The following is a 25,246-nucleotide window of genomic DNA, read 5'->3' on the forward strand; positions in this document are numbered from 1 at the left end:
AGAAACCACAGGAGGCTCGCCTAATTGGCTGGAGAACAGAGATTCACAGGCAAATTGAAACCCTTCATCACTTTCATTGGCTTCCCAAAGGACAGTGTCCCACAATAAGATAAGATAAGATAAGATAGAACTTTATTAATCCCTCGGGTGGGTTCCTCTGGGAAATTCGATTTCCAAAAAAGCACAGCACCGACAGAAGTTACAGAGTTATACACACACACATATATATATATATAAATACAGAGACAATATAAATAAAATATACGAAGGGGATAAATAGAATAAATAGGAATAAAAATAAAAATACAAGTGAATTGCACATTTCAAGTATTGAGTCTATTGCACCGTTGACTATTTACAAAAGTATTGCACAAAAGGTATTGCACAGTGAGGTGAAGAGGCACTACAGCTTAGTTGTTCCCTCCTTTGTCCTCCTGTTTCCCCTCCCTCTCCCCTCCAGAGAGGAGTTAAACAGTCTGATGGCGTGTGGGACAAAGGAGTTTTTAAGTCTGTTAGTTCTTGTCTTTGGGAGAAGCAACCTGTCACTGAACAGACTCTTCTGGTTGTTAATGGCCGTGTGCAGAGGATGCCTGGCATTGTCCATAATGTCCATCAGTTTCTTTAATGTCCTTTTCTCTGCCACTGTCACCAGAGTGTCCAGCTTCATGCCGACCACAGAGCTAGCCCTCCTGATCAGTTTCTCCAGCCTGGATGAGTCCTTCTTTGCTGTGCTGCTCCCCCAGCACACCACAGCATAGAAAAGTACTCCAGCAACCACCGACTGGTAAAACATCCTCAGGAGCTTCCTGCAGATGTTAAAAGACCTCAGCCTCCTGAGGAAGTACAGTCGGCTTTGGGCTTTTTTATACAGGTACTCTGTGTTGCATGACCAGTCCAGTTTATTGTCCACCCACAGCCCGAGGTACTTGTACTTGTTGACCACCTCCACCTCCTCCCCCTCTATCTGAACCGGCAGTGGACCTGCTCTAGACCTCCCGAAGTCCACAACCAGTTCCTTAGTCTTTGAGGTGTTGAGTTGCAGGTGGTTTGTGTGACTCCATGCGACAAAGTTCCTCACCAGACTTCTGTACTCCTCTTCCTGATCATCCCAGATACACCCCATGATGGCTGTGTCGTCTGCAAACTTCTGAATGTGGCATAATTCAGAGTTGTAGCAGAAGTCAGAGGTGTACAGGGTGAAGAGAAGAGGGGACAGCACAGTTCCCTGTGGTGCTCCTGTGCTGCTGACCACTGTGTCAGACGTGATGTCCTTCAGCCTGACGTACTGTGGTCTGTCGGTGAGGTAGTTGGAGATCCAAGCCACCAGGCAGGGGTCCACCTCCATCCTGTTCAGTTTTTCCTGAAGCATACAGGGCCGGATGGTATTAAAGGCACTGGAAAAGTCAAGAAACAGGATCCTGACCGTGCTTTTTCCCCCATCCAGGTGTGAGTGGGCTCTGTGTAGGAGGTACAGGATGGCATCCTCCACTCCGACACCCGCCTTGTATGCAAACTGTAGTGGGTCCTGGGCATGTTGTACCTGTGGTCGGAGGAGGTTGAGGAAGAGCCGCTCTAGAGTCTTCATAAGATGTGACGTCAGTGCCACCGGTCGGAAGTCATTCAGCTCATTGGGCCGGTTCTTTTTGGGGACCGGGACGATGCAGGATGTCTTCCATAGGGCGGGCACTCTCCCCAGTCGCAGACTGAGGTTGAAGACTCGTTGTAGCGGCTCCCCAAGTTCAGCAGCACACGCCTTTAGCATCCTAGGACACACCTTGTCTGGGCCTGCTGCCTTTCTGGGGCGAAGCTTCCTCAGTTGTCTCCTGACCTGATCCACTGTGACACTGGGAGATGTTTGGGAAGAGGGGAGGGGGGGAGATGTCTTGCTGCTGAGAGAGGGATTGGAGGAGGGGGGTGTCATGGTGTCAGGAAGGGGGGGAAGCGAGGGAGGTAGGAGAGTGGGGATTGGACTCTGTAGTGAAGGTGAGGGTGGGGGGGTTGTGGGCTGGTCAAACCTGTTGAAGAAGTTGTTGAGTTCGTTTGCCTTCTCCACAGTCCCCCCCACTGTGCTTTTCTTGGTGTTGTGGCCTGTGATGGTTTTCACACCATTCCAGACCTCCCTCATATTGTTCCTCTCCAACTTCTGCTCCACCTTCCTCCTGTAGGTGTCCTTTGCTTCCCTCAGGCAGCGTTTCACCTCCCGCTGTGCTGCCTTCATCTCCTCCTTCACTTTGCTCCTGAAAGCCTTCAATTGCTTCAATTGCTCAATTGCATCATTAAAGACTGAAAAAATGCTACATTACCATATTTATGTTTGGTTTCATACTAATAGGGAGGGAAACTGCCCATGCAGCCTCAGCTTGGTCAGAAGCATTGAGTATATAAAGTGTTTCAATGCCCTGTCCAAACGGCCAAAGAGAGATTACCTGTATTCATAATGCCATTCAAATACATGCAGAAATGTTGGGCATCAATCAGCGGTTTGACATCAGATTGCATTGTTAGAGATGTGTGTCAGTCTAGTTGTTTAGCCTGGATTTCAGGCTGTCCTGAATGTCACTCGCAATTTGACAATTGACACTGATGTTACATCAAGAGCGGATTCAGCCAATCATTAGCTGGCAAAGAGCTGACTGTGTGACTGCAGCATCAAACACCCCTGCATATTATCGCTCCCCTTTGAAGCTAATGTCTGGCACAGCAGAGGAACGGGATATTGTTAAAGCAAAGAAGAGAGAATGAAATCAGGTCTATTCTTCATCCGTCCTGCAGTTTGGGTTTGCTTCTGTGCTGGAAAAACACGGCCAGTTAATGTACGAATGTGTCCATGCCTTTTGATGTTGAATGCAAGAAAATACATTAACATTCACAGAACTTTCTGACTGTCTTCCCTTTGCTTGTGTACCCCTTTGTCAGCCTACTGTACTGGTCACATCGATCATGTAGCACAGGCTGCATAGAGGACACGAAACCTGGACAATCAAATTAATGCCCTGCATCTTAAGCACCCGCCGCCAAGTTAACAATTTAATCTTTGTATGGCTCTACTCAATAGGACACATTTCACCCACAAATCATCTGCCATTAACATTCTTATTTATAATAATAATGATATACTAGACCATTATGTTATTGAAACTTGGCAACTATCAGCTGCATACAGCAGGATCTTTAACATGCATGAATGAATGATCAGTAATTGACCCTTCTGGATTACTGCATATAATATTCACTGTTCTCTGCATGCGTTATTTCAATGCAAATAATTGCCTGGTGAGTGCCGTCTTCCTTATTTAGTTACAATTTCTATGTCCAAGTTACTTCTGAAACAATGGATCCTTGATTTCAGACAGAAGCAGACAGCGCAAGCTTCACATTTCTTGACAGTAATTACATACTTTTCACAAGTAGATTTTTTTTAAGCTTTTAAAATGCAAAGATAACATCTGCATGAGTTGGTTGAAAACTGCCTCTGGCTGACTATTATCTTTTTCTCAACATTGCAGTGCCCGTTTCTGAGCCAGAGTTGGCCTGATGCCTTTCTCCAGGTTTGAGAACTGAACATAACACAAGGTTACACAGCACAAAGTTCTATTTTTATGAGAAATATTTGTATGTAAAGATGAAATCAGCAGGCTAAATCATTCTTTAATTTCTTTTGCTGCTGCCAGTCTTCGTGGATATAGATAGAATCTGTTCGAGATTAATGCGCAAGATTAGACAATATTTCCAGATAACACAGCACAGAAACCCTGTAAAACAGGTCTTAAATTTGGAGCTAATGGTTTGTTCTACATGAGCAGTACACAACAAATAACATCGACATTGAGGACTCATCCTCTGAAATGGTATTTTCAACAGTCCTCTGGTTCAATTTAACAGTAAACAGCCAATCAAACTGTTACCTTCATCGTTGAATAGCTTTGCAGCACAGTCATGTCAAATAACCGACTAACCACAGACGCAAAGCAGTAACCAAGCTTCCAAAGAAAGTCCAGAGTGCCACAGAAATAATCCTAAACTCTGATAGTTTCCATAGCTCGCTTTCACAAAGTGGTGTAGGCAGAAAAGTCTTAAACGTAACACTAGATCAACACTTTAGGTACACATGGGGCCAATAAATGTGCTGTTTAAACCATAAGAGATAAGATAAGTTTTGTTATCTCTTATCTCCCTCTACTTAAACCTCTATAACGTCTCTGACCTTTATGTTTGTAGAAAGGTTGACTCAAGGTGGCCTGAGAAATGCAAGATTTACACTGGCCTCCAGGGATGAGCTACTGCTGCAAAGCTATAATTCTAACAACTGTAAGGGTTTTTTTTTTTTTTTTTATCAGAAACATATTTATAAATAGTTGCATTGATTTTATTTTTAACAAATTTTAACAACACATGCCTGTTTTAAAACAGCACAGAGTGCGATATTATTTTATCGTAATACAATATCTTTTAAAGTTGATTTTAAGCGCAATATTCTATAAAGCACAGTGAACCGCCTCTAACCGAGCCAGTCTGTATCTCCCACGGTTCGATTGTTGGCTTTTTATTTTTTGTGCGATGCACAGTGCCTGAAGACATTACAGTCTGGCCTGTTTGGATAGTGCAGCGCCCACAGAGCCTCGCATGAGCTCCGTGTGCTCTGATCTTCTAACTGTAGCAGCAAAGTCAAACGCATGAATTAAATATTTTGTTCAGTGATTCTCCCTGTTACAATGACAGCGTGTTTGGGGTCACAAGAGTGCTTTAACTCAGCGCTCTCTCCAATCGTGCACATGTGAACATGGAAAGTGCAAAAAAGTGTTAAATACAAACATTGTTGGGTTGGAGCAGTTGATTTTATGCCCCCACCCCCCCAGCATACATGCTGAAGGCCTGATGCCATACATTTATTCCCTTCTTTGTGACTGATAGCACATTTATGGTGGCTGCCATGAGCATTGAACTGGGTTTTTCTACTTGGAAGCGTCTGATCCAGTGTTTTGAAGACCGGTCCAGATGCAGCCTTCTGAAAGGCTTAGGGGTGCAACATGATGTGCAGCTCAGAGAGCTCACAGATTTGCCAAACCACCAATTTTGTTCATATTGTTCAAAGTATTCTGTTGTAAAACTGAACTAACCCATTTCGAAATGCTTGTATAGATAAAAAAATGAATCTCATCTTTGTGGTTTATCCAGCTAATACCGGTTTCAGAAGTAACACCCCAGAGCGTATGGTTTGTGTGAGGTGACACTGAACAAAGAGTAGCATATAAGCCTGCAAAGCTGCTGTGGTTAATGCCATCGGTCCATTATGCTGTGAATCAACATTGTTAGGGTCAAATTTCAGGTTATTTCAGCTAGGTAGAAATGCAAGGCAAAAACTTATTGACCCAAAATGTATATTTCTTTACACTGTTCCAAGTTAAAGCCTTTTGACTTGAAATAAATTAAAGGGAAGAGTTCCCTCAACTCCTCAAGGCTTTGTGAAAAGTATAGAGTCCTGTCTCGCTGCAAAATATGTTGGTCCACAGAGAAAACTTAGCTTCACTACAAAGGCACTTAAAGTGTGAGCTAGCTATATTTTCATGGCAAATTGTAGGGGTGGGACTGGTCATTCTGAGAACTCGGGGTTCCCTTTTCATTTTGCTAACATATGGTTAACGCAGTGAGAGGGTTTATTTTAATTAAACCCATGACGTTTTCACCTAGAGAAGCAGGGAAATCAGTCATTATGAAAATACGAGGAAACAAAGTCTTAAGAAATCTGAAATTACCTTTGCCTCTGACAACCATCAAAGACGTAGTTTAGATCCTGCCCATTCAACACTCATTCACATTCAGTATCTAAGCAAATGGATTACACAATACTTACATAATGGGATTGTTACAACCCTCAGGAGACCTTTTTATTCTGAAGAAAAAATATGCATAATAAAAACTTGTTTTGTTAAATAAATGATGAAACAAAACTGATTGTTTCTGTTTGTAATAATAAAAACAAATTATCACACTGAGTGCCAAAATCTGCACTCTTATTATTTAAAAATCCACTCAGAGCCATCAAACTCGTTATCTTTGGACCAACAATGCGACACAGTGTATCAAACTGTGCCCATGTCCCTTAAGATCTCACTGATGAGAGGAATTTCTGTTTTCAAGCAGCTGCTACACTCAACTCCTTGGCCACCCATTTTAACAAAATACAAGTACACCACTGGCTTCTTTGACATAAAGTCTATTTAAAGATGTGCTAAAAATAATGGATTACACTCAACAGCACAAAAGTGCGTCCAAAAAAATAAAAGAGAAAGAACTGAATGTCACCTTACACTTTTTACTGCGCTACAAACTTCTGTGTTTAAAAAGAACAAAAGAAGGACAATGAATATAAAATACAACATTATAATCTTAAAAAGCAAATACTGCCCAGAGACTGACCTGCCTTGGCTGAGGGTTTGTGCTCTGAGTGCTTCTTGTTCAATACATGAAACCACAATCTTGGGTAAGCTTGCTGACTTGACAGTTGTCCAGATGACAATCGACATCCTTCACAAGGAGAGTAAGCCACAGAAGGTCATTGCTGAAAAGGCTGGCTTGCTCAGAGCGCTGTATCGAAGCATATTAATGGAAGAGAGAAGTGTGGTTTTAAAAAAAACAAAAAACAAAAGGATGACTGCAGCCTTAAGAGGATTGTTGAGAAAAGTTCAAGAACAAGGAAGAGTTTTACAACTGATACAGGTGTCCGTAAATCAGGAGCCATCATAACACAGATGCCTTCGGGAAAGGTGCTACACTGTTACTAACTTCACCACTCCTGAATCACAGACCTCATTGGTGTCTTACCTGGGCTAAGGAGGAAAGGAACTCAGTGGTCCAAAGTTTCACCTTTTCAGGGAAAATTTTGCCGGATGGACCGGATAAACAGGGGAGAGGCTCAGAATCCAAGGTGTTTGAAGTCCAGGGTAAAATTTACCCAGTGTGCCACGTCCTCTCCTGGTGTTTTATCAAATCCAACACAGCAGAGTGATAACAGATTTTAGACCACCTCGTGCTCCCATCTGCTAACAATCCTTAAAGAGATGCTGATTTCCTTTTCCAGCAGGACTTGCTCTCAGCACCAAAACTACTACCAAATGGTTTGCTGTCCATCATCAACAAGGAAACCCCGACCCAAAAAGACAGATGAGCTGTAGCTCAGCAGTGCCTCAAGTCGATCACCTCCATGGCATGCTGCAGTAATCCATGGTAAAGGAGCAACAAACAATTATTGAGTTGTGATCTTGGGACATATATTTATCTGAAATTTGAACAATATTCTAATTCGATGAGATGCACTAGTAATAGTATTACTCTTTTCTCTGTAAGGAAAAATAGCAGCATATCAACCTACAGACCAGCTGATCCCGACACTACAGCCCTAGCTACCAGGGTGTTCTTTGATACAAAAACCACATCGCATTCCCAAAAGGGAATATTGGCAAACAGCAGCACAACTGCTAGAGACATTAGTAATTTTAGCTTCCCTTGTGCAGAATAAAAATGTTATGCTGCTGCTCTATGTAAGACGGTTTTCTACAGTGATTTGGACTTAGGAATTAGCATCTGCCGAATTAACTGGAGAATGTAATTGAGTCCTGTGGAATTATGACTCTAAACTCTCAGTGACCACATGAGCTCTCCGGACATAAAAGGATTATACATGCTTCCCAAGACTTTCAGATTGTCGAGTCAAAGATGCTGCTTGCTGGTATTATACCCACGTTTGGTTTGCTGTTCAAAAGTGAAATAAGATGCCATTTAATTATGCCTGGTTCCCATGGTGACCCGGAAAGGATTTTAGATTATGACTGTGTGATTTAAATGGCTTCTGACAGGTGCTCTGCTTTGTAATATTTATAAATGTCCCTACTTAAGGGCCCCACGCACCAAAGCCCTAAGGCTTCATAGTGTTTTTAGCCTTTATCTTTGGCTGGCCGCACTTCAGAGGTGAAAGGGTGGGAATGTAGAAGAATTAAAGGCACCGCTGGCCGTTTCATGAAAAGTCTGACCTGACATGTGCCATACTTTTTTAATTCTCGAGTATAATGGACATGGCTGTGTGGAAGATTTTAAAGTTCCATGAGAAACTAAATGATACAGGCAGAGGCGACTGCATTTTGGCTTTAAGCAAGGAACTCGACATCTGTGCTTGTGATTGTGCTTATTGCAGTAGGTGAATCAAATGTTCTTTCCCCCTTCCTCAATCTGAGGCTGGAATTAAAGAAACTGGGAATTACTGTGGTAATAATGTTCAAATGGGGAAAAATCTGCGAGTCCTCGGATAATTCAGTTGTGAATTTAATGCGGCACAAACGATTCACAGAAGGGGCTTTATACTGTGGTGAAAACAAAAACGAACAAGTGGCCTCGTTCCATCCTGCGTTCCTTTTCTGCGACGTGAGGAATGTTTTCAGAGCCGCAGCTCAATTTCCATCTTAAAAAGTACAGATGAGGGGATGGATTTGAATTAAATATTAATACTGTTTTCCTTTTCAATAATGAGCAGAAGCATACGGCTGGTTTAACGTGTTAAACTTCAGTGACATTCTTTGATTTATTTGCCTTACTAAATCCTGATCAAGCACATGTCACCGAGGTGTGCAAGTTATATTACAAATACATGAGTCTGATGTCAGTCTTTTTGCAATGGCCTAGCAAGAGGACTCGATATTTTAAAGCTTGGTCAGTGCTATGTTATGTTTTTGAAGCCAGTAGTTGCCAAGTGTGACTTTTAGGATTCAAGCAAGCTGTAATCATAAACTGTGTGGCTACAAAGCACACAAATTTGCTAATTAATGCTAAGTAAGAAACTAAGAAACAGAATGTCATCAGAGGTATTATTAGTATGTATTATCGGGCAAGTCCATGAAAAATATTCCAAAAAGTTCTGGAGGTCCAGTTCAGTGTGACTTCAGTCAGTGCTGTTAGAATCCCTGCCGATGGGGCCCCGAAGCCAAAATTCAGAATCCATAAAAGATGTAAAGAAAAGGAAAAAAACCCCGCCCATTTTCACCCAGTACTGTTAAGTAAAAACTACTGTACTAACACCTGGAGGCCCTAACTTCCCAGTTGTGCCCCATTTAACTACTGGAAAGGAGGCGATGTCTGACTCGGTGGGAAAAAAAAACCCATTAATCTAACTTTGAATGGTGAAAAAGAATATAAAAATTCAGCATTTCCTTTTTTTCCTGATTTTATTATATATTTTGTCAATTTCTCTAGTGAAGCAGAAGCTTTAGTGAAGGTTTAAATTATAGGCTAAGACTGTTTTTATTGTACTTTGTTCGCATTTTACTTTCATCAACACCATCAAACCCTTTTTGCACATACCTTTTTGCAGCATCTCAAGATTTCTTTGGGTCCTGTCTCCCTCTCTGTGTTGCCTGAGACTATCATCTTCACTGTGCCATTACTGAAGTTATTTCCCCTGTTCAGGTCTTTTATCTGCTTTTCATGATTTATTTGAAGTTCCACATTTACAGAAATGAAATTCACATTTAATAAATGTTGTGTATGATTCAAGGAAGAAGCCATTTATCGTTTTTTGTGCTCACGTTGCTGTTGATGGTTGTTCCACATAACGATTTTAAATTTGTTTAGTTTTGCTGATTCTGTCTTTTTCCTGAGACCAAATATATAAAAAAAGGTCTCCATTTAAATTCATCCACAGCTTCTAACCCACTAGAAGTAAACATTTCAAGTGGCCACAGTAGAATCCATAGATGCAGGTCATCTCATAAGATGCTTTTTTGGATTCTTTATTATTTATCAGAAAGTTGATTCTCATCAAACGCATTAATATTCAATCAACATTCTCCCATTTTAGAAGCTTTCTGAATTCATGATTGAAGATGAAGCTGACAGCTGTTGACTTTTAAGGAGCGGACATTTACACAAAGAAAATTACGCAAATATGCAGGAAAAAAGGAAAAGCCACGTTTTCATTTTCAGCTCGAACATCAAAGCAGAGAACAGAAAAGAAAGAGAATAGGTACTGGCTAAATAATTCAAACTTTAAAATGAATTATGTGTCAAAAGATGGAAATTTCTCACAGCGCTGCTGCCAGATATCACACTGAATCCTGCCACAGTTCACACAATTAAAATACTCCAACACAAAGACGCCAATGGCCAAACAATTCCAGCCGCTATAAATCCCAGAGGAATATCCTTATATCCCTCACACATTCATTTGTTAATATTTACACCCAAAGCATCTGTTATTCGCCAGAAAATTTAGTGTCAGACAATTTGTTCATTACAAACGGTGAATTTTTATGCAACCCAAAAATTTGGCACCGTGCAATTATTCGACATACGGTTGAGTATAATGCAAGTATGAGCTATTGCTGTCACTTCCTTTTACACCGGCTTTGCTGCAAAAGAAAGTGACAGTGTGCACTGGAGAGGCAACAACCAGACAACCTTCAGAAAGGGTTTAGCAGGTGGTGTCCACAGACCATTGCTCTCTGCTTATCCCTCCTGACTGATTTTCCTCTATCTTTGCTGGCGTCCTTGTCACTACTAGTAGCATGAGATGGTATCTCCTGCCCATTCAGGTTGCACAGGTAGCCCCACTCCTCCTGGATGGCAAATGCATACATGCTGTTGTAAGGGGTGTCTGCTGTGTCTCCCAGCACAGTCTAAAGCATGTGGAGGAAATGCCCCATTACACAGAAAAAGCTAGATAGAGCTATAGTAGGGCACCAACCCAGCAGCAGGACCCATATCGGCTCATTTCTGTGAAGACGAGCTCTGCCAAAGTCATTCAGAATGACCTCCAGCGTGCTTCTCATGGAGTCTGTTTCTGACTAAAATATCAGACATCCTTTAGTGGGAAATCTGCTCACAGACCAACAGCGTGCAGCTCAATCCACACTTACCAGAGAACTGGTGCCAATAAGGTGCCCTGTTCTCAAAAGTAATATTGTAAAGTTACAAAGTCCTCTGTTCCCATTTTGTTAGCATGCCACATTTGAGCCATCTGACTTACAACTATTAGAAAGTCTACATAGGACATTACACAAAGCTATGCAGCAATTGAATTTAGCTGAATTTGATTTATATAGCATCAAATCACAAGGACAGTTGCATCAAAGTGCTTTATATTGTAATGTAAAGATCCTACAGTGAAACAAACTAGAGAGAGCGGACACAAATAAGATGCTGGCATAATAAATTGAAAGGCAAAGTGCTGCGTCAAATGTTTTTGGGATCTATGTGGTCTCGCACGTGCTGACTGGATAAAAAATTAGAAGCCAATTAAACTAAATTATGAAAGTTAACATAACTGAGAAAACAGGGGAAGAGCGTCCTGGGTGACTCCTGGCTTCTTAAGCTGTCTGTGGAGTATTTATGTTTAGACCTCTTGATGGACATGAAACAGCTACAACCACAGATTTCTTAACAAAGCACTCTCCACAAGAGCTTTCCACTTTAAACATTTTTGCTTAAGAGGCAATTTAATGGCTCATTGATGTGAAGACTAATTCTTTAGGTTCCTTGTGATAAATGCGCTGAAAGTAACAATAACATTTATGGAAAACGGAGTGCTGGCTAGTCGTTCTGTTTTAGAAGCAATTAGTTTCTTAATAAGACTAAGTGAAAATCACACTGAACTTCATCACTTTTAAATAACTTCTCACTGCTGAAGCATTAAATTAGCAGAAATGAGCAGTGCTGATTTTTTTTTTTTTTTTACTTTTTTTTTTAACACATAATGTGGTTGACTAACACCAGGGTGTTGATCAGAAAAAAAAAAATCTAACTTCAAAACTAAAGTGCCCTCAAAAGGTGAAAGGCATTTCATACTCTGTTTATTATTGTTTTGATTTTAAAATCAAAACAAAAATGACAGTAAAGGAGAAACTATCAACTTTTGATTTCCATGCATTTTACTATTTCACAAAATAGTGAAAGTTCGTTAAAAACAACAAGCAGATGAGTTTCTTGCAGCTAAAGCCAAAGGCATACAACACGACCAGAAACCTGACTGACAGAAACACAGCTCGTCTGAAAGCAAAAAAGACAGAATCATAACAATATATAAAGAACAGTAGTTGAGCCCTGGCTAGATGTTGAACAGGCACTATGCAAGGATCTAGAGATTTCAGACCTACCATTTATTAGCTCAAACATCAAAAGACATGAATGCTTTAAAAGTATCAACATCAGCTTTTCTCTAACAGCATGGTGGGAGTTTCTAAAAATAACGGAGTCTTCATTAATCCCATGCAAACGTACACCTATCTGGAATAACCCTGACATATTACAAAACAATAATATGATTAATTTCCCAGAATGGAGTTGTAAAGGAATTAAATACTTAGAACATATATTAGAGGGAACCGAATTTATTCCATTTGACAGACTAGTTGAACAATATGGGATCAACAAGACAAGGTTTTTAGAATATCAACAAATTAAATCCATAGTAAAAAAGAAATTTAACCTCAGTCAAGTTGAATTACAAACACCACTAAGTGCGGCACATTTTCTTAAATCCCCCAAATTATTATCTAAAATATACAGAACACTTTCTAAATTAGATGAATCAATATCCCTTCCTACTGCAAAGTGGGAAGCAGATTTATCAGTCAGCTTAGACCAAAACTTCTGGTCTCAGATTTGCTTAAAAACTTTTAAATTAATTAAAAATCCCAGTCTGCAATTAATACAATACAAAATACTTCATAGAGTGCACTATACAGGTCATCGGATGTTCAAGATGGGCTTTACATCTTCCAACAACTGCTCACACTGTCAAGGCAATACACCAGACAATTACATCCACGCTCTTTGGTTCTGTCCACCAGTGCAAAAGTTTTGGCGCGAGATATGTGAAGACTTATCAAAGTGTCTGAAATGTAACATTCCAACTTCCCCCTTAGTGTGTCTACTGGGCAGCTTAGATAATGTCACTTCAGAAAAGAATATAGCCCATATGATCTTCACTGCCCTATGCATAGCCAAGAAAACAGTCCTCATGAACTGGAAAAATAAAAATAATCTTAATTCTAACCAATATAGAAATTATCTATTAGATTACATTAGTCTTGACACAGCCTCTGCCACCACATTAGATCAATTGCTCTGGGCCCCTTTTATCAGCTCCATCACCTAGTGGGGGTGGGGGGTCATAGTTTGGTCCCGCCTTCACTGTTGTGATTGGTGAGGGGGTAGGGACAGGCTTAGGGCGTCGGGGGGTTCCCCGGAGGCATCTTCCTTGGGGGGCTCAACCCGGGGTAGCGGTCACGTCCGGTTGGGGGCTCTGTTGGCTCTCAGGTGACTGTTTCCTCGCGGCTGCGTGCAGCGGGGCTAGGGGAGGGTCTGTGCTGACGGACGTGGGTTACTGACCTGGCAACCTGGCTGCCCCTGGGTGGGTCCGGGATGGGCGTGAGGTTCTGGGGGCGCTCCGTCTCTGGGCTGGGGCCCGGGCCGGGCCTCGGGGGCTTGGGTCCTGGTTGGTGTGTTGCCGGGGTTGTGGGCGGGTGGGTGCATGGGGGCCCGGCCCTGGAGCAGGGTGCCGCCGGTGCGTCGAGCCGCCTGGGGGGCTCTTCAACTGGTGGGGGGGATGGTCACATCTTGCAGGAGCTTTCTTCTCTTCAGGAACTCTCTGCAGGAGGGGGAGATACAGGAGAGGTGGAGGAAGATCTCAGCCTGGGCGTTTACCGTCTTATGTAGTCTGGAAGATGTGTGGATGGTGGGGTGGGTGCAGTTTTCTCTGTGGTGGGGTTGGGTGGACTGTCCAGGGCTCTGTGGAGCCGGAGGGCGCTACTGCACTGGGCCCCGGTCTGATGGGCCTGGGCCCCCCTTCCCTGGCGGGTCGCGGAGGGTGGGAGTGCCTACTGGGGTCAGCGGGGGAGCTGGCCCCAGGGAGGGGTTACCTGCCCCTCCCTTCCTTCCCTCCCCATCTCCAGCTGCCTCCCTCTTCCCGCTCCACCACAACCACCCACACATGCAGGGCCTTGGAGTGGGGGTATGTCACCAGGGTGCAGAGGAGGCTACCCCCCCCGTCCCCTTCTGGCTGCCTCTGCCTCAATTTTATCCCACAACTTAGACATTCACATTATTCACACTCTCATTACACATACATATAGGATCTTGGGGGTGGGCACAATCACGGAGTCCAAATTACCATCAGGGTGTATACCTCACCCCTGACGTCGTTGCCCACCTCTCAATTTTAAATACACTTAGTCATTGAGGGCTAGCAGGAGGGACTATGCGCTTACCTGCTGCTCCTTGGCAGGTAGCTCCATGCCCTCCTGGGTTTTAATTGCACCTTAGAACACACATGCATCAACACTACAATGAGCGGGTGGAGGGAGGTTTGGAGTCTTCTCCCACCCCCATTCTCTGCGGCCTGCTGGAGCGGGAGGGCTAGTAGGAGGAGTTGGCCGTCCGACTGCGGTCTGGGGTGTGGGGCCTCCCTGCTGCTGCGGAGTCGGGGTGGTCTGCCTCTCCCCACCGCAGGGAAAAGGGTAACACCACCTGGGTCTGGGTGCAATTCCCCCCTCCAGGGGCAAGGGTACCTAGACCCGGTTTGTAGAGTACGCTTGGGGAGTGTGATCGTGTGTACAGCGTCTCTTTATGTCTGTCTCCACGTTGGTTGAGTGTGGAGTGAGTGCATATGAGAGCATGAGGGTGGGAATGGATGTTTGTGTCTGTGTGTGCCTGTATGTCTGTGTCTATATGTCAGGTTGGGTATCAGACGCCACCTCTCTGGGGACACCTCAGGCCCTCCAAGGTTTGGAGGCCTATCTCCACCCACCACCACTTCCCCTGCCGGTGGCGGACTCCCTCAGGTGTCGGTGTGTTGGTGGTTCTTTGTGTCTGGGGGTGGGCGTCCGGGTACACACCGGCTCACTCCTTGGCGGCCGCTTGTCGGGGCCTGGGGCCTGGGGCTCGCTCGGGCCCCTTTGGAGGTGGGGTGCCCCCGGCCTCTCGGCCTGGGGCTCGGTCACTCAGGCACAGCTGGGGGCCGGCGGAGCTCACGGGCGCGTCACTGCAACTCCCCCTGACTTCTGCTCCGCGGCTGCTGGGCGAGCCCTCATCTGGGACTCTCCTCAGCTCTTACTGGGACAGTGGCGCGGCTGCCCCTCTGTTGGTCTTCCTTGGTCTCTTGTGTTCTGGGGGCCTCTGGATGTCTGGAGTTTTGATCTCCTCCATACCCGCTTCACACCCTGGAGGACGGGGCTGTGGCCCCCCCACACTCCCTAGCAGATCATTACATGGAGAAACCTTTGGAATGCAAGCATGCTGATCCACACAGGTATGCACACATGGGTATTCACAGACGCGGACTAAAGCTTTCTTGGCTGCTACCTCAAAGCACACTGTGCGCTGTCTATTTTGCGTGCTGCACAATATCGTTTATTATTTAGTAAATATTGATATCTATGACTAGCTAGTTTATTGTGATGGTGCTTTGTTTTCTCTATTATTATGTTGCTCTTTGTTGTTTGCTGTCTCCTCTGTTTGTTTTTTTTGTTTTTTTTCTCCATACAGGTGACCCAGGAGTTCTTTTTTTTTTTTTCTCTCTCTTCCCCCCCCCTTCTCACCGTCTCTTCTCCCCTTTGGTTTTCTTTCTTTCTCTCCCCCTCTTTCTCTCATTCATTCCCCCTGTCCTATTTATTTAAAAAAAAAAAAAAAAAAATGACAAAGGATGAACTGAAGCTCTGCCATCACGTAATGTCGCATACTGCTGTTTCTGATGTCATTTAGAAAAAAAAAAAAAAAAAAGAACAGCAGTGTGGGAAGATCTGAAGGAAAAGGTACCCAGTGCTAGACTTTGAAATAAACACAGGACAGGTTGCCCATAGCGAACAACTTCAGCTGATGACAGAAAAATCCCTGGAGCTGTGAAGAAGAACTTCAAAACGACAGTCAAGGACGTCACTCTCAGTCTAGAAAGCACAGGTGTGAAAATATCACAAGATCAAGACAAAAGAACGGGCAGCAGACTCCCAGAGACGAGGCTGCAAGATGCAAATCTCTTATCAGCAAGGAGGAATCCATAGGCTGGATTGGCATTTACCAAAATGTAGCGGTAGAAAGTCAAAGTGAGGAGAAAGACGAGAAGTGGCCATGATTAAAACAGGTGTGAAACCAAGACAGGCAATGGGGTGTCACAGACTGGCCTGTGGATCGGACGTTGAACCTTAATTTCAGTATTTTTATTTATTTTTAAAAAAGTGATCTTCCTTGGTAGATTCAGTGCCAGGTAATCATATAACACCATAACTTTAGTTACTTCATAGGAAAAACAAAACTAAACTGATAACTTGCTCATCCTGTTAAAATATTCATGTTTGTCTGTCTTATGAGTTTGGGCGCTTTAACATGGGGGTCAGTGGGGACCGAGTCACTGACATCAGTGTAACACTGATGAAGAACTGGGTTGGCTTCACTTTTCTGCTTTAGAAGCAGACGTGTGAAACATGAAATGTTTAGCAAATCACGTCCCATCATGGCCCCTTACGGCTGCTCGGGTACATGGATTAGTTTGTTTCCCAGTGTTGATTCATAGCACATAATGACAGCAACAGGCTCTATTCACTTCTAGTTTACCCTGGCTGTTAATAACTCTGTCTCATTGGCTGGCCCTTGTTCTCCCTACATAACAACAATCCTAAACACAAAGCTTTTAATAGAAATAAAAACTGAAGGTTCTTGAACTGGCCATCAACGGATAAAACCCGACTGAGCACATTAGCTTCTGAAAAGACTGAGGGAAAAGAGAAACACGCTAACAATACTGAACTGAGACTTCAGGTTTATCAATGAGTTTTTAGGCTTCAGCACATTTATCACAAGAAACAAATATTAGGCTTAATTGCTTTTTATTCATTTGACCTTCATTGATTAACTTACTTTTGTTCATGTGAAAAAGGAGCCAACATTAAAAGGCTTTTTTTTTTTTCAAAAAAAACCAAAAAACAAAGACAATATATGTGCATATAAACGGTGTCACATAAAAGCTAAAAGCCCATCTCTGCTTTTCTGTGTTGTGTTTTGATCTCAGGTACAAAAGTCTGAAGCAAACATTAAATTGCACCCTCGTGCAAATTAGGATTCTTTTGAAGCTGCATTGTAATAACTAGTTAGCTACATTTATTTAATATTTAATCTGCTAATTTATGTCAATACTTCAACTGATCGTCATTTTGGGGACACTCCTTTTTGTGAAGCTGTTTAATGCTTTTTATTGTTAAAGATCGTGACTATTCAAAGGGCATTTTAACAATGGGGACTGACTCACTTTTGGAACAAGCTTGACAAAAAAGTGCAAAGTGCAAAAGTCATGAACCGCCCCTCATTTCTTTGTATTTTGCTTGGAAAATGTGAAATAGGTGTAGAAAGATGCGTGGAAATACAGAATGAGAGAAAAAAGTTTGTACAGTTCTAACCTTTCAAAGTCAATACCTTACACTGTGTTGAAGAATACAGCCCGAAACCTTTATTGTTCATATCTTGAAGTAGTCTTCAGGAACAGTTCTCTAGGCTTCTCAAAGGACATTCAAAGCTTCTCTTTGGTTACATGCTGGCTGCCTTTTGTTCCATTCTGCTTCAAAATGATCCCACACTGCTTCAGTAATGTTGAGGTCTGGACTCTGGGGGAGACAATCCATGACTTTCCACTCTGGGTTTTTTTTTACCCAGGCGTGATTTCACTGTGTTGGTATTAAGCTGAGAAATGAAACCTTTGGAAATTCACTGTGAAAGACAATTTTGAACCAAAAATTCCAAATCAGGATTCCTCACGGCTGTTTTTTCAGTCCACTTGTTGTGTTTGGCATACCTTTCATAGGAATGGCTTCATGACAGCAACATAATTTAACAGTAACTGAAGGGTCAGCTGTATCTCTATTTTTTTCTATTTCTTAAAAACATGACTTTTAGATACTATTCATCTACAGCAGGTAGTTTCTTTTTTCAGGTTTGCAGATTCTTCTTTTGCCCTGATTTTATCCAATTTCCCCCTTTTTTTTTTTTTGTAACACATGGCGAAATATGCATTTCTCTGAAAATATTGAGGTAACTTAACACACAGTGTTGATTATGGAAGTAGTATTTTAGGGGTACGGTAAGAAGATTTATTAAAAAGCAGTTGGGCCTAGAGTTTGTTTGGGTTGGGTTATATCCAGTCAGATAATGAAAGCGGCACAATTTTAATATCAAAGAGCTCCCTCTCTCCATCATTGCCACACACGCAGTGTATATATATATATTTTTGGTAGGCACATGGAAATGCATTCAGGGCAACACAAACACATTATTTCCCTGCTAAATCAGCCCAAATACCAAATGCGCTCAGCCCTCACCTGAGGTAGCTGCAGCTTTCTCTGGATCTGGGTTTAGTATTCAGTGAATCCACTTTAAATATGAAGTGCGGCTCACAGTTGGCATTAGTTAGCCAGCATCAAAGAAATAACCTCCAAACATCTGCCCTCTGATGAAGCAGAGCCGACCACAAAGAGAACGACAAAACACCAGCAGGTGTTTGAAAAATCAAAAGTTGCCCCTGAAGTATTTCACTACAGAACGAGCACAAAAACACAGAGCTTCTGTGGCCTGGCGATGGCTTTAAACTCCTAAACATCAGTGTTAAATTAACATGCAGGCCAATAAAATCTACGAAAACAAAAAAAGACTGAAAATAAAGTGTCTTTCACTGGGAGGTTTGTCTGAACATTGGGAGGTGTCCAAGATGCAGCATTATATAGCGCCAGCTCAAATGCACTACAAAGAATTCGTGTGACTCATTGTCAGGTCCTACACCCAAAGTATTTCTGGTTGAGCCTTTTTTTCCCCTTTTGTGTGATATCACTTTGTCTGAAACAGTAAGGTTTGAGTTTTCCTGCTGTATGCTGTAACATTTTGTTATGTATGTTAAGGATGAAACATTTAAACTGAATGTATTTTAATTATTAATTTTAAGTTGCAGTCAAACTATTGGCAGCTGGCCTAGACAGCAAATTACAATGAGCTCTACATCCATATACTTGTAAGTTGCCAAAAAAATGAACTGATCTGTTATTATAATTAAGAAGTGTTTTACACATCTGTCAACTAGACAAGTGATTCGCTGGTTTGACAATCATCACAATAGTTTCCAAGGGTAGCTGCATAGGCAGACACCACTGTGATTAATATAAGCAGGCCTGAAATACGAGAGAAACTGCTCGTGTCAGAAAATAAATTCAAGCGTTGCTCCTAGCAAGAATTAAGGAAACATTTATTTATTATTATCAGAAGAAATCACAGTTCAAAAACCTTTAAAGCTTTTTGTCCCAGCTGTCATTTGTTCACCAAGCCCTGCGATGTGTAACGATCATGTAGCTCGTTGGACACAAACTAAAAGACCAACTTTTTCAGACTTTGATGACAACCAGCCTCCATGAGGGATTTCGGTCTATTTGATACCCTAAATCAAGGGAAAGATACGAAACTCAGTGCATGTTTGTCAAACTGAGAGGAGGAATGGGCTGGATGGAACTGTCAGGGGACCAGTTAAGCCCCATTTGCAAGCCAGACAAATTCATCTGAAGCAGGTAAGGCCTCTGGCATTTTTCTGAGCTGTAACCAGAGAATTCAAAAATGTTGTGGCATGTTAAGCCTGGTGTAGCCATACGACTGAATAATGATTCCCTCAGACCCAAATCTAATCTCTAATTTTATTTGCACTATCTGTGCCACGAAAACTCTTAACTGCTCACCGCGTCAAACCCGACACACCAAATCATGTTGGTGAAATTCTATTATTAAAATAACTGTTTGTAAATGTCTTTGTATATTTAAACAGAAACTAAAAAAAAACCAAAACTTACAAATATGACATTTTTGACAGATTTCAAGTAATGGTTATTCATAACAAAACTGGAATTAACAAAGGTTTCCTTAGTCAAAAGAAAAGACACGCCTGTAATTGCCTGTAATTCACCAGTGGGGAGATAATGTGTTAGATTTTTATATCACAGAAAAGTACTGATTGTTTTACTGATTTAGACGTCTTCCAAATGTTCTCTTCTGCCTGCTCCCTTTAGAGGTTGCCACAGTGGATCATCTGCCTCCATCTCACCCCTATCCCTCCTGTGTCACACCAACCCTCTACCGTGTCCTCCTTCATTACAGCCATGAATCTTCTGTGGTGTACCTGGCAGGCCCATCTTTGGCATCCTTTGTCCAGTATATCCTCTATCCCTCCTCTGCATATGTCCAAACCATCTCAGCCTCTAAACTGCTCGGCCTGACCTGTCCCTCTGATGTACTCATTTCTAATCCAGTCCATTCTGGTCACATCCAATGAAAATCCTAACATCTTCAACTCGGCCTCCTCCTTCTGCTGTTAGACTCACTGCTAGGCTTCTGTCACAAATCATCCCAGAGACTTGTCTCCAACTGCTCCACCCAGCCTGCACTCTCTTCTTGACCTCTCCTGTGCACTGTCTATAGTTTCAGCTGGTTGAATACAGGTATTTAAATTCATCCAACTTTGCATGTTCACCTTTCCACCTGCCTACCTCTCATTCACACACATGTATTCTATTCCTACTCTTACTACAGATTTCATGAGTGTCATCTGTAAAAGTCCACAGAGACCGCTGTCTCGTCTCATCTGTTAACCTGTCCATCACCACTGCAAACAAAAGGGGTTCAGAGAGCTTTTCTCTAGATCTACAAAGGCACAGTGCAACTCTGTCTGATCGTCTCTATTCTTCTCCATCATCAAACATCAAGCAAACATCACAGCTGTAGTGTTCATTCTCAGCATGAAGCCCTAACGCATGTCACCGAGTGTCACTTAACCTAGCTTCAACAACTCTTCATGGCTAATCAGCCTCATCTCTTTCTAGTTACTACAGCTCTGCACATCAACCCTGTTCTTGAAAATTGGTCTCATTCTTCTACTCTTCTGGCAGTTTCTCAATCTCCAAGATTGTCAAAGGAGCTTGCAAAGAAAAGCGTCTGGACTTCTTTAAGTTGCTTGAAGACGTTTCACCTCTCATCCGAGAAGTTTCTTCAGTTCTAAGGTCAAATGGTGGAGAGTCCCAGATATAACCTAGTGGGAGTGACCCCCCCACAGAGGGACAAAAGGACCCCCTGATGATCCTCTAATCGCCTGAGCCAAGGTGTGAAACTGGGCGTGGGTCCCAATCCGCCAGTGTTTCGGGTGTGTTCATTGTGAAACCTGGCCCTACCTTATCATGCGAATTCCTGAGGTCAGATGGCCCAGGATGTGAGTGGGCGTTAAGGCGTCTGGGAAGGGATCTCAAAACTGGATTATAGATGGCAGAGAGTTGGTGTCGTAAACCCCCGCCTCTGTTCAAAGATGGTCGCTCACAGTGGACATAGATGGCTTCTTTCACTCCTCTTTCAAACCATCTGTCCTCTCTGTCCAAAATGTGAACATTGGCATCCTCGAAAGAGTGTCCTTTATCCTTAAGATGCAGATGGACAGCTGAGTCTTGTCCTGTGGAGGTGGCTCTTCTGTGTTGTGCCATGCGCTTGTGAAGTGGCTGTTTGGTCTCTCCAATGTAGAGGTCTGAGCATTCCTCGCTGCACTGTACAGCATACACCATATTGTTAAGTTTGTGTTTTGGCGTTTTGTCTTTCGGGTGAACCAGTTTTTGTCCAAGATTGTGTTAAACACTCGAGTTTAAAAAACACCACATCCTCTCTTCAAGACATCTTCATACCATCACAGGTATGCCACCTGGATAAACACGGCTTTCCACACTTCATTCCTTTACACAGCTACCCTCGCTTCCACCTTACTAATTCTCTGCACTCCACTAACTTAACTCCATCCATTTCTATCTCTGTCTTTAATCATCCTAACCTGCTGCACATCCTTTCCAGCTCATTGTCTCCATCTAACCAATCAACACAGATTTTTCTTCTTCTTTAAGAGGTGTTCAAAAACTCATGTATCAAATATAATATACACAGTTTTAATAAATACAGGAAGTAAATGATGAATGCAAGTCACTTCCTCAAAACAAAAGGTGCAATGACAATAACCATAGCTATATCATATAGGTGTTACAGAAGGATTTAAATGGCTTTCAAATTTTATGTTAACATTTTTGTGCTGTTCTGTTATGTTAAATGGACCAGTGCACGATTGTACAGGAATATTACACACAAATGCAATTGTGCTGTAATGTTCCTATGCAATAATACTGGTATTAAAGGATTATAAAGCTCCATTTTCAGACTGTCATGTTTGCATTTGGAAGAGTACATTTTAGTCATCATCCAAGATTATTGATGCTATTTATCTTCCTTCTGGCTCTAAAGCCCAACGGAAACACAGTTGTGCTGTGGTCTTAATTTCCACAAACATTCAATACTTCGCGTTCCTCCTTTGAGTTGAGAAAAAGGTGCTTTATTTTAGAGGCACTCCATTCGAACTAATATTCAAACAGAAAATACCCAAAAAGGGTCCGAGATCATTTTATATGAAAGTACTCACTTGTATTCGCTGCACTTCCAAGAAGACCGCCCTTTGGAAGGACTTCTCCCAGATAGCCAGGTCAGTGGCCAGCTCTACCCTGAAGGTGTGGCTCTGGCCGTGGCCGACCAGAATACTGAAGCACAGAGACTCCGTGTCCTGCTCAGGAGAATGCTCCAGTCCCAAGTAGAGCCTTGCCTGGAGCCAGCAGTCCTCTGCCATCCACAGCTGTAATGCAAGCTTGTAATTACTACATACTGGGGGAAAGGTACGCTGTTATTTCACTTTCTACAGCTGATGTAAGTAGAAGGAATCACTAGTATTTCTCTATATTCGCAGATTAAACAGATGAACCTTCTCTGTGTACATGCCTTGGTTAGACAGCTCCCTGAATCACTATACGACATGCTCAAAGAGGAAAACTGACATCTTTAAAGAGAGCAAAGAAGTGATCAAAATTTGAACAGCCCTGATGCACATCACAGCATCCTTCTCATAACTTACCTTGTGAACCTTGAAAAGAACCTCATAGAGGTTATATGTTGTTTCAGCTTGTCCCCAGTCAGCAGCACTGATCTGAGAAATAAACATCAAGGAGGATGAGATGAAGAGGAAGCGTATACAAACAAGCTTTTTTGCACTTGTTAGCAGCACTTCCTCATCCACATAATAAATGCAAATGAAAGTTAGGCAGGTCACTTTGTTGCTTTCTGTGAAGCCCTGGATGACTGCCAGTGTCAGGGAGCAAAATGGATTGATCCTGCTGCACTCTGCACGGGGAGAACATTTAAATCATGAAAGTAACGCGTAGATTTCAAAGACTACAGCAAAATAAACCAGAGCCTTTAAAAACTAGGACTTCCAGGTTTTGTTTCACAAATAACAACTTTAAATAATCCCTCAGATTTAAATTGGGATTTGTAAAAAATCCAACTGAGAATATTTTTTTATGGCCACAGAAAGAAAAATTTAAAATGAAAGTGACGGCTGAATTTAGTAGACATACAGGCTTACTGCATGTCCAACGCAAGGCTGGGAGCTTTATTTGGGGTGTGCTTAAACTGAGATACAATGTTATGCACAAAGTGCGGTCATTTGATTTTTTTTGCCAAGTGGACACTATAAGCCTGATGATCAGTCATCTGAAAAGGTTACACGTATGCTAATAATATTAAATATCTGTAGTGTAGTTGATGTTTATAATCCTCTTTGGTAAGCAAAAATCCATCCTTTTTTTTCTTTATGCTATTTCAACATTAGCTTTAGAATTACCTGAAGTAAGTATTTTTGATGATTTAATATTTAACATTATTAACTAAATTTCATGACTAGTCTTAGATTTGTACTTTCATTAGGTGTTAGCATCAAGCTAACTGACCAACTCCTAGAAATCAGAGACACATATGCAAGAGTTATGTTAGGAGTTACTGTACAATTGAGTAAATAATCTTATGTAACTTAAGTTTAGCTCCTTGTTTAGTTTGGTTTGGTTTAGTTTCACAACAACAAACAATCAGCATTATCCTAGAAGGAGCTTTTATCATTTAAATTTTAAACATATTTATACGTCTGACTCCAAAGTACAGACTGGATAGAATAGTCATCCTCAAATGACTACTCTGAGGACTATTCTTGATCTTAGGAATTAACACAACTTTTTGCAAAAAATTGAAACTATATATATATATATATATATATATATATATATATATATATATATATATATATATATATAAATATATATATATATATATATATATATATAAATAAATAAAAATTACAATTACACGGGAATAGTCAGTAGAATTGGTTATTTTTTGTTAGGTTTCAGACATCTGTGTGATGAGCATGTTGGTCAGTTGATCATTTAAAAAGCAAAAGTGAGTTGTGATTCTTACAGATATTTAATGTGGAGCTATTGGTTTTAATTGTGGTGTTCTCTTGTTTTTGAGCCTTTTTTTTTTTTCTTTTAATGTAGTACGTCTTTTTTGTATGAAATTTTTTTTTTTTTTATTAAATTTCGTCACACTCCAGGAAGAGTAGGTACTGCTATTGCAGGAGCTAACGGGGATCTTAATAAACTAAACTACTGAATTCATGAAAATGTCTGCTGCATCTTCTGCAACATTCAGTTTGCTTGTGCATAAAGAAAATCCTTAATTTGTTGATTGATTTTGTTTAGGTATTTAAAATAATTTTCCAGTGTGATAGCATCTAATAAGATCAAAGAAAGATCCATTATGTCCCAGGTAAACAAAATTAGTTGTGAAACTGTTCTAAAATGGGCAGCACGGCAGCACGGTGGTTAGCACTGTTGCCACACAGCAAGAAGGTCCTGAGTTCAATTCCACCATCAGGCCAGGGTCTTTCTGTGTGGAGTTTGCATGTTCTCCCCGTGTCTGCGTGGGTTCCCTCCGGGTACTCCGGCTTCCTCCCACCGTCCAAAGACATGCAGTTTGTGGGGATAGGTTAATTGGATAATACAAATTGCCACTAGGTGTGAATCTGTGAGTGAATGTGAGTATGAATGGTTGTCTGTCCCTCTGTGTTGGCCCTGCGACAGACTGGCGACCTGTCCAGGGTGTACCCCGCCTCTCGCCCTATGACAGCTGGGATTGGCTCCAGCACCCCCCGCGACCCTGAAAAGGATAAGCGGTAGCGAATGGATGGATGGATGGATGGACTGTTCTAAAATCGTTCCTCAGTGTATTTCCACTTATTTAATCACAATGAACAATGTCTACTGCCTCTTTGTCTTCTTTACGATAG

General features: G+C 42.0%; 1 protein-coding gene across 1 annotated transcript in view; it reads right to left on the reverse strand.

Moving 5' to 3' along the window:
- sntg2 (syntrophin, gamma 2) overlaps positions 1-25,246 on the reverse strand; it is a 113,323-nt gene that overhangs the window by 8,118 nt on the left and 79,959 nt on the right. Inside the window, exons 13-14 of the mRNA XM_085342705.1 lie at positions 22,982-23,053; positions 22,499-22,705 (exon numbers count right to left, since the gene is read on the reverse strand). Of these exons, the coding sequence (XP_085198831.1) occupies positions 22,499-22,705; positions 22,982-23,053 (279 nt within the window). The remainder of the gene's footprint in view (positions 1-22,498; positions 22,706-22,981; positions 23,054-25,246) is intronic.

The sequence above is a fragment of the Diplotaxodon limnothrissa genome, linkage group LG19 (genome assembly GCF_057381915.1).
Source record: "Diplotaxodon limnothrissa isolate DT_005_m linkage group LG19, D_limnothrissa_male_GT1.1, whole genome shotgun sequence".
In the NCBI taxonomy this organism is placed as follows: Eukaryota; Metazoa; Chordata; class Actinopteri; order Cichliformes; family Cichlidae; genus Diplotaxodon; species Diplotaxodon limnothrissa.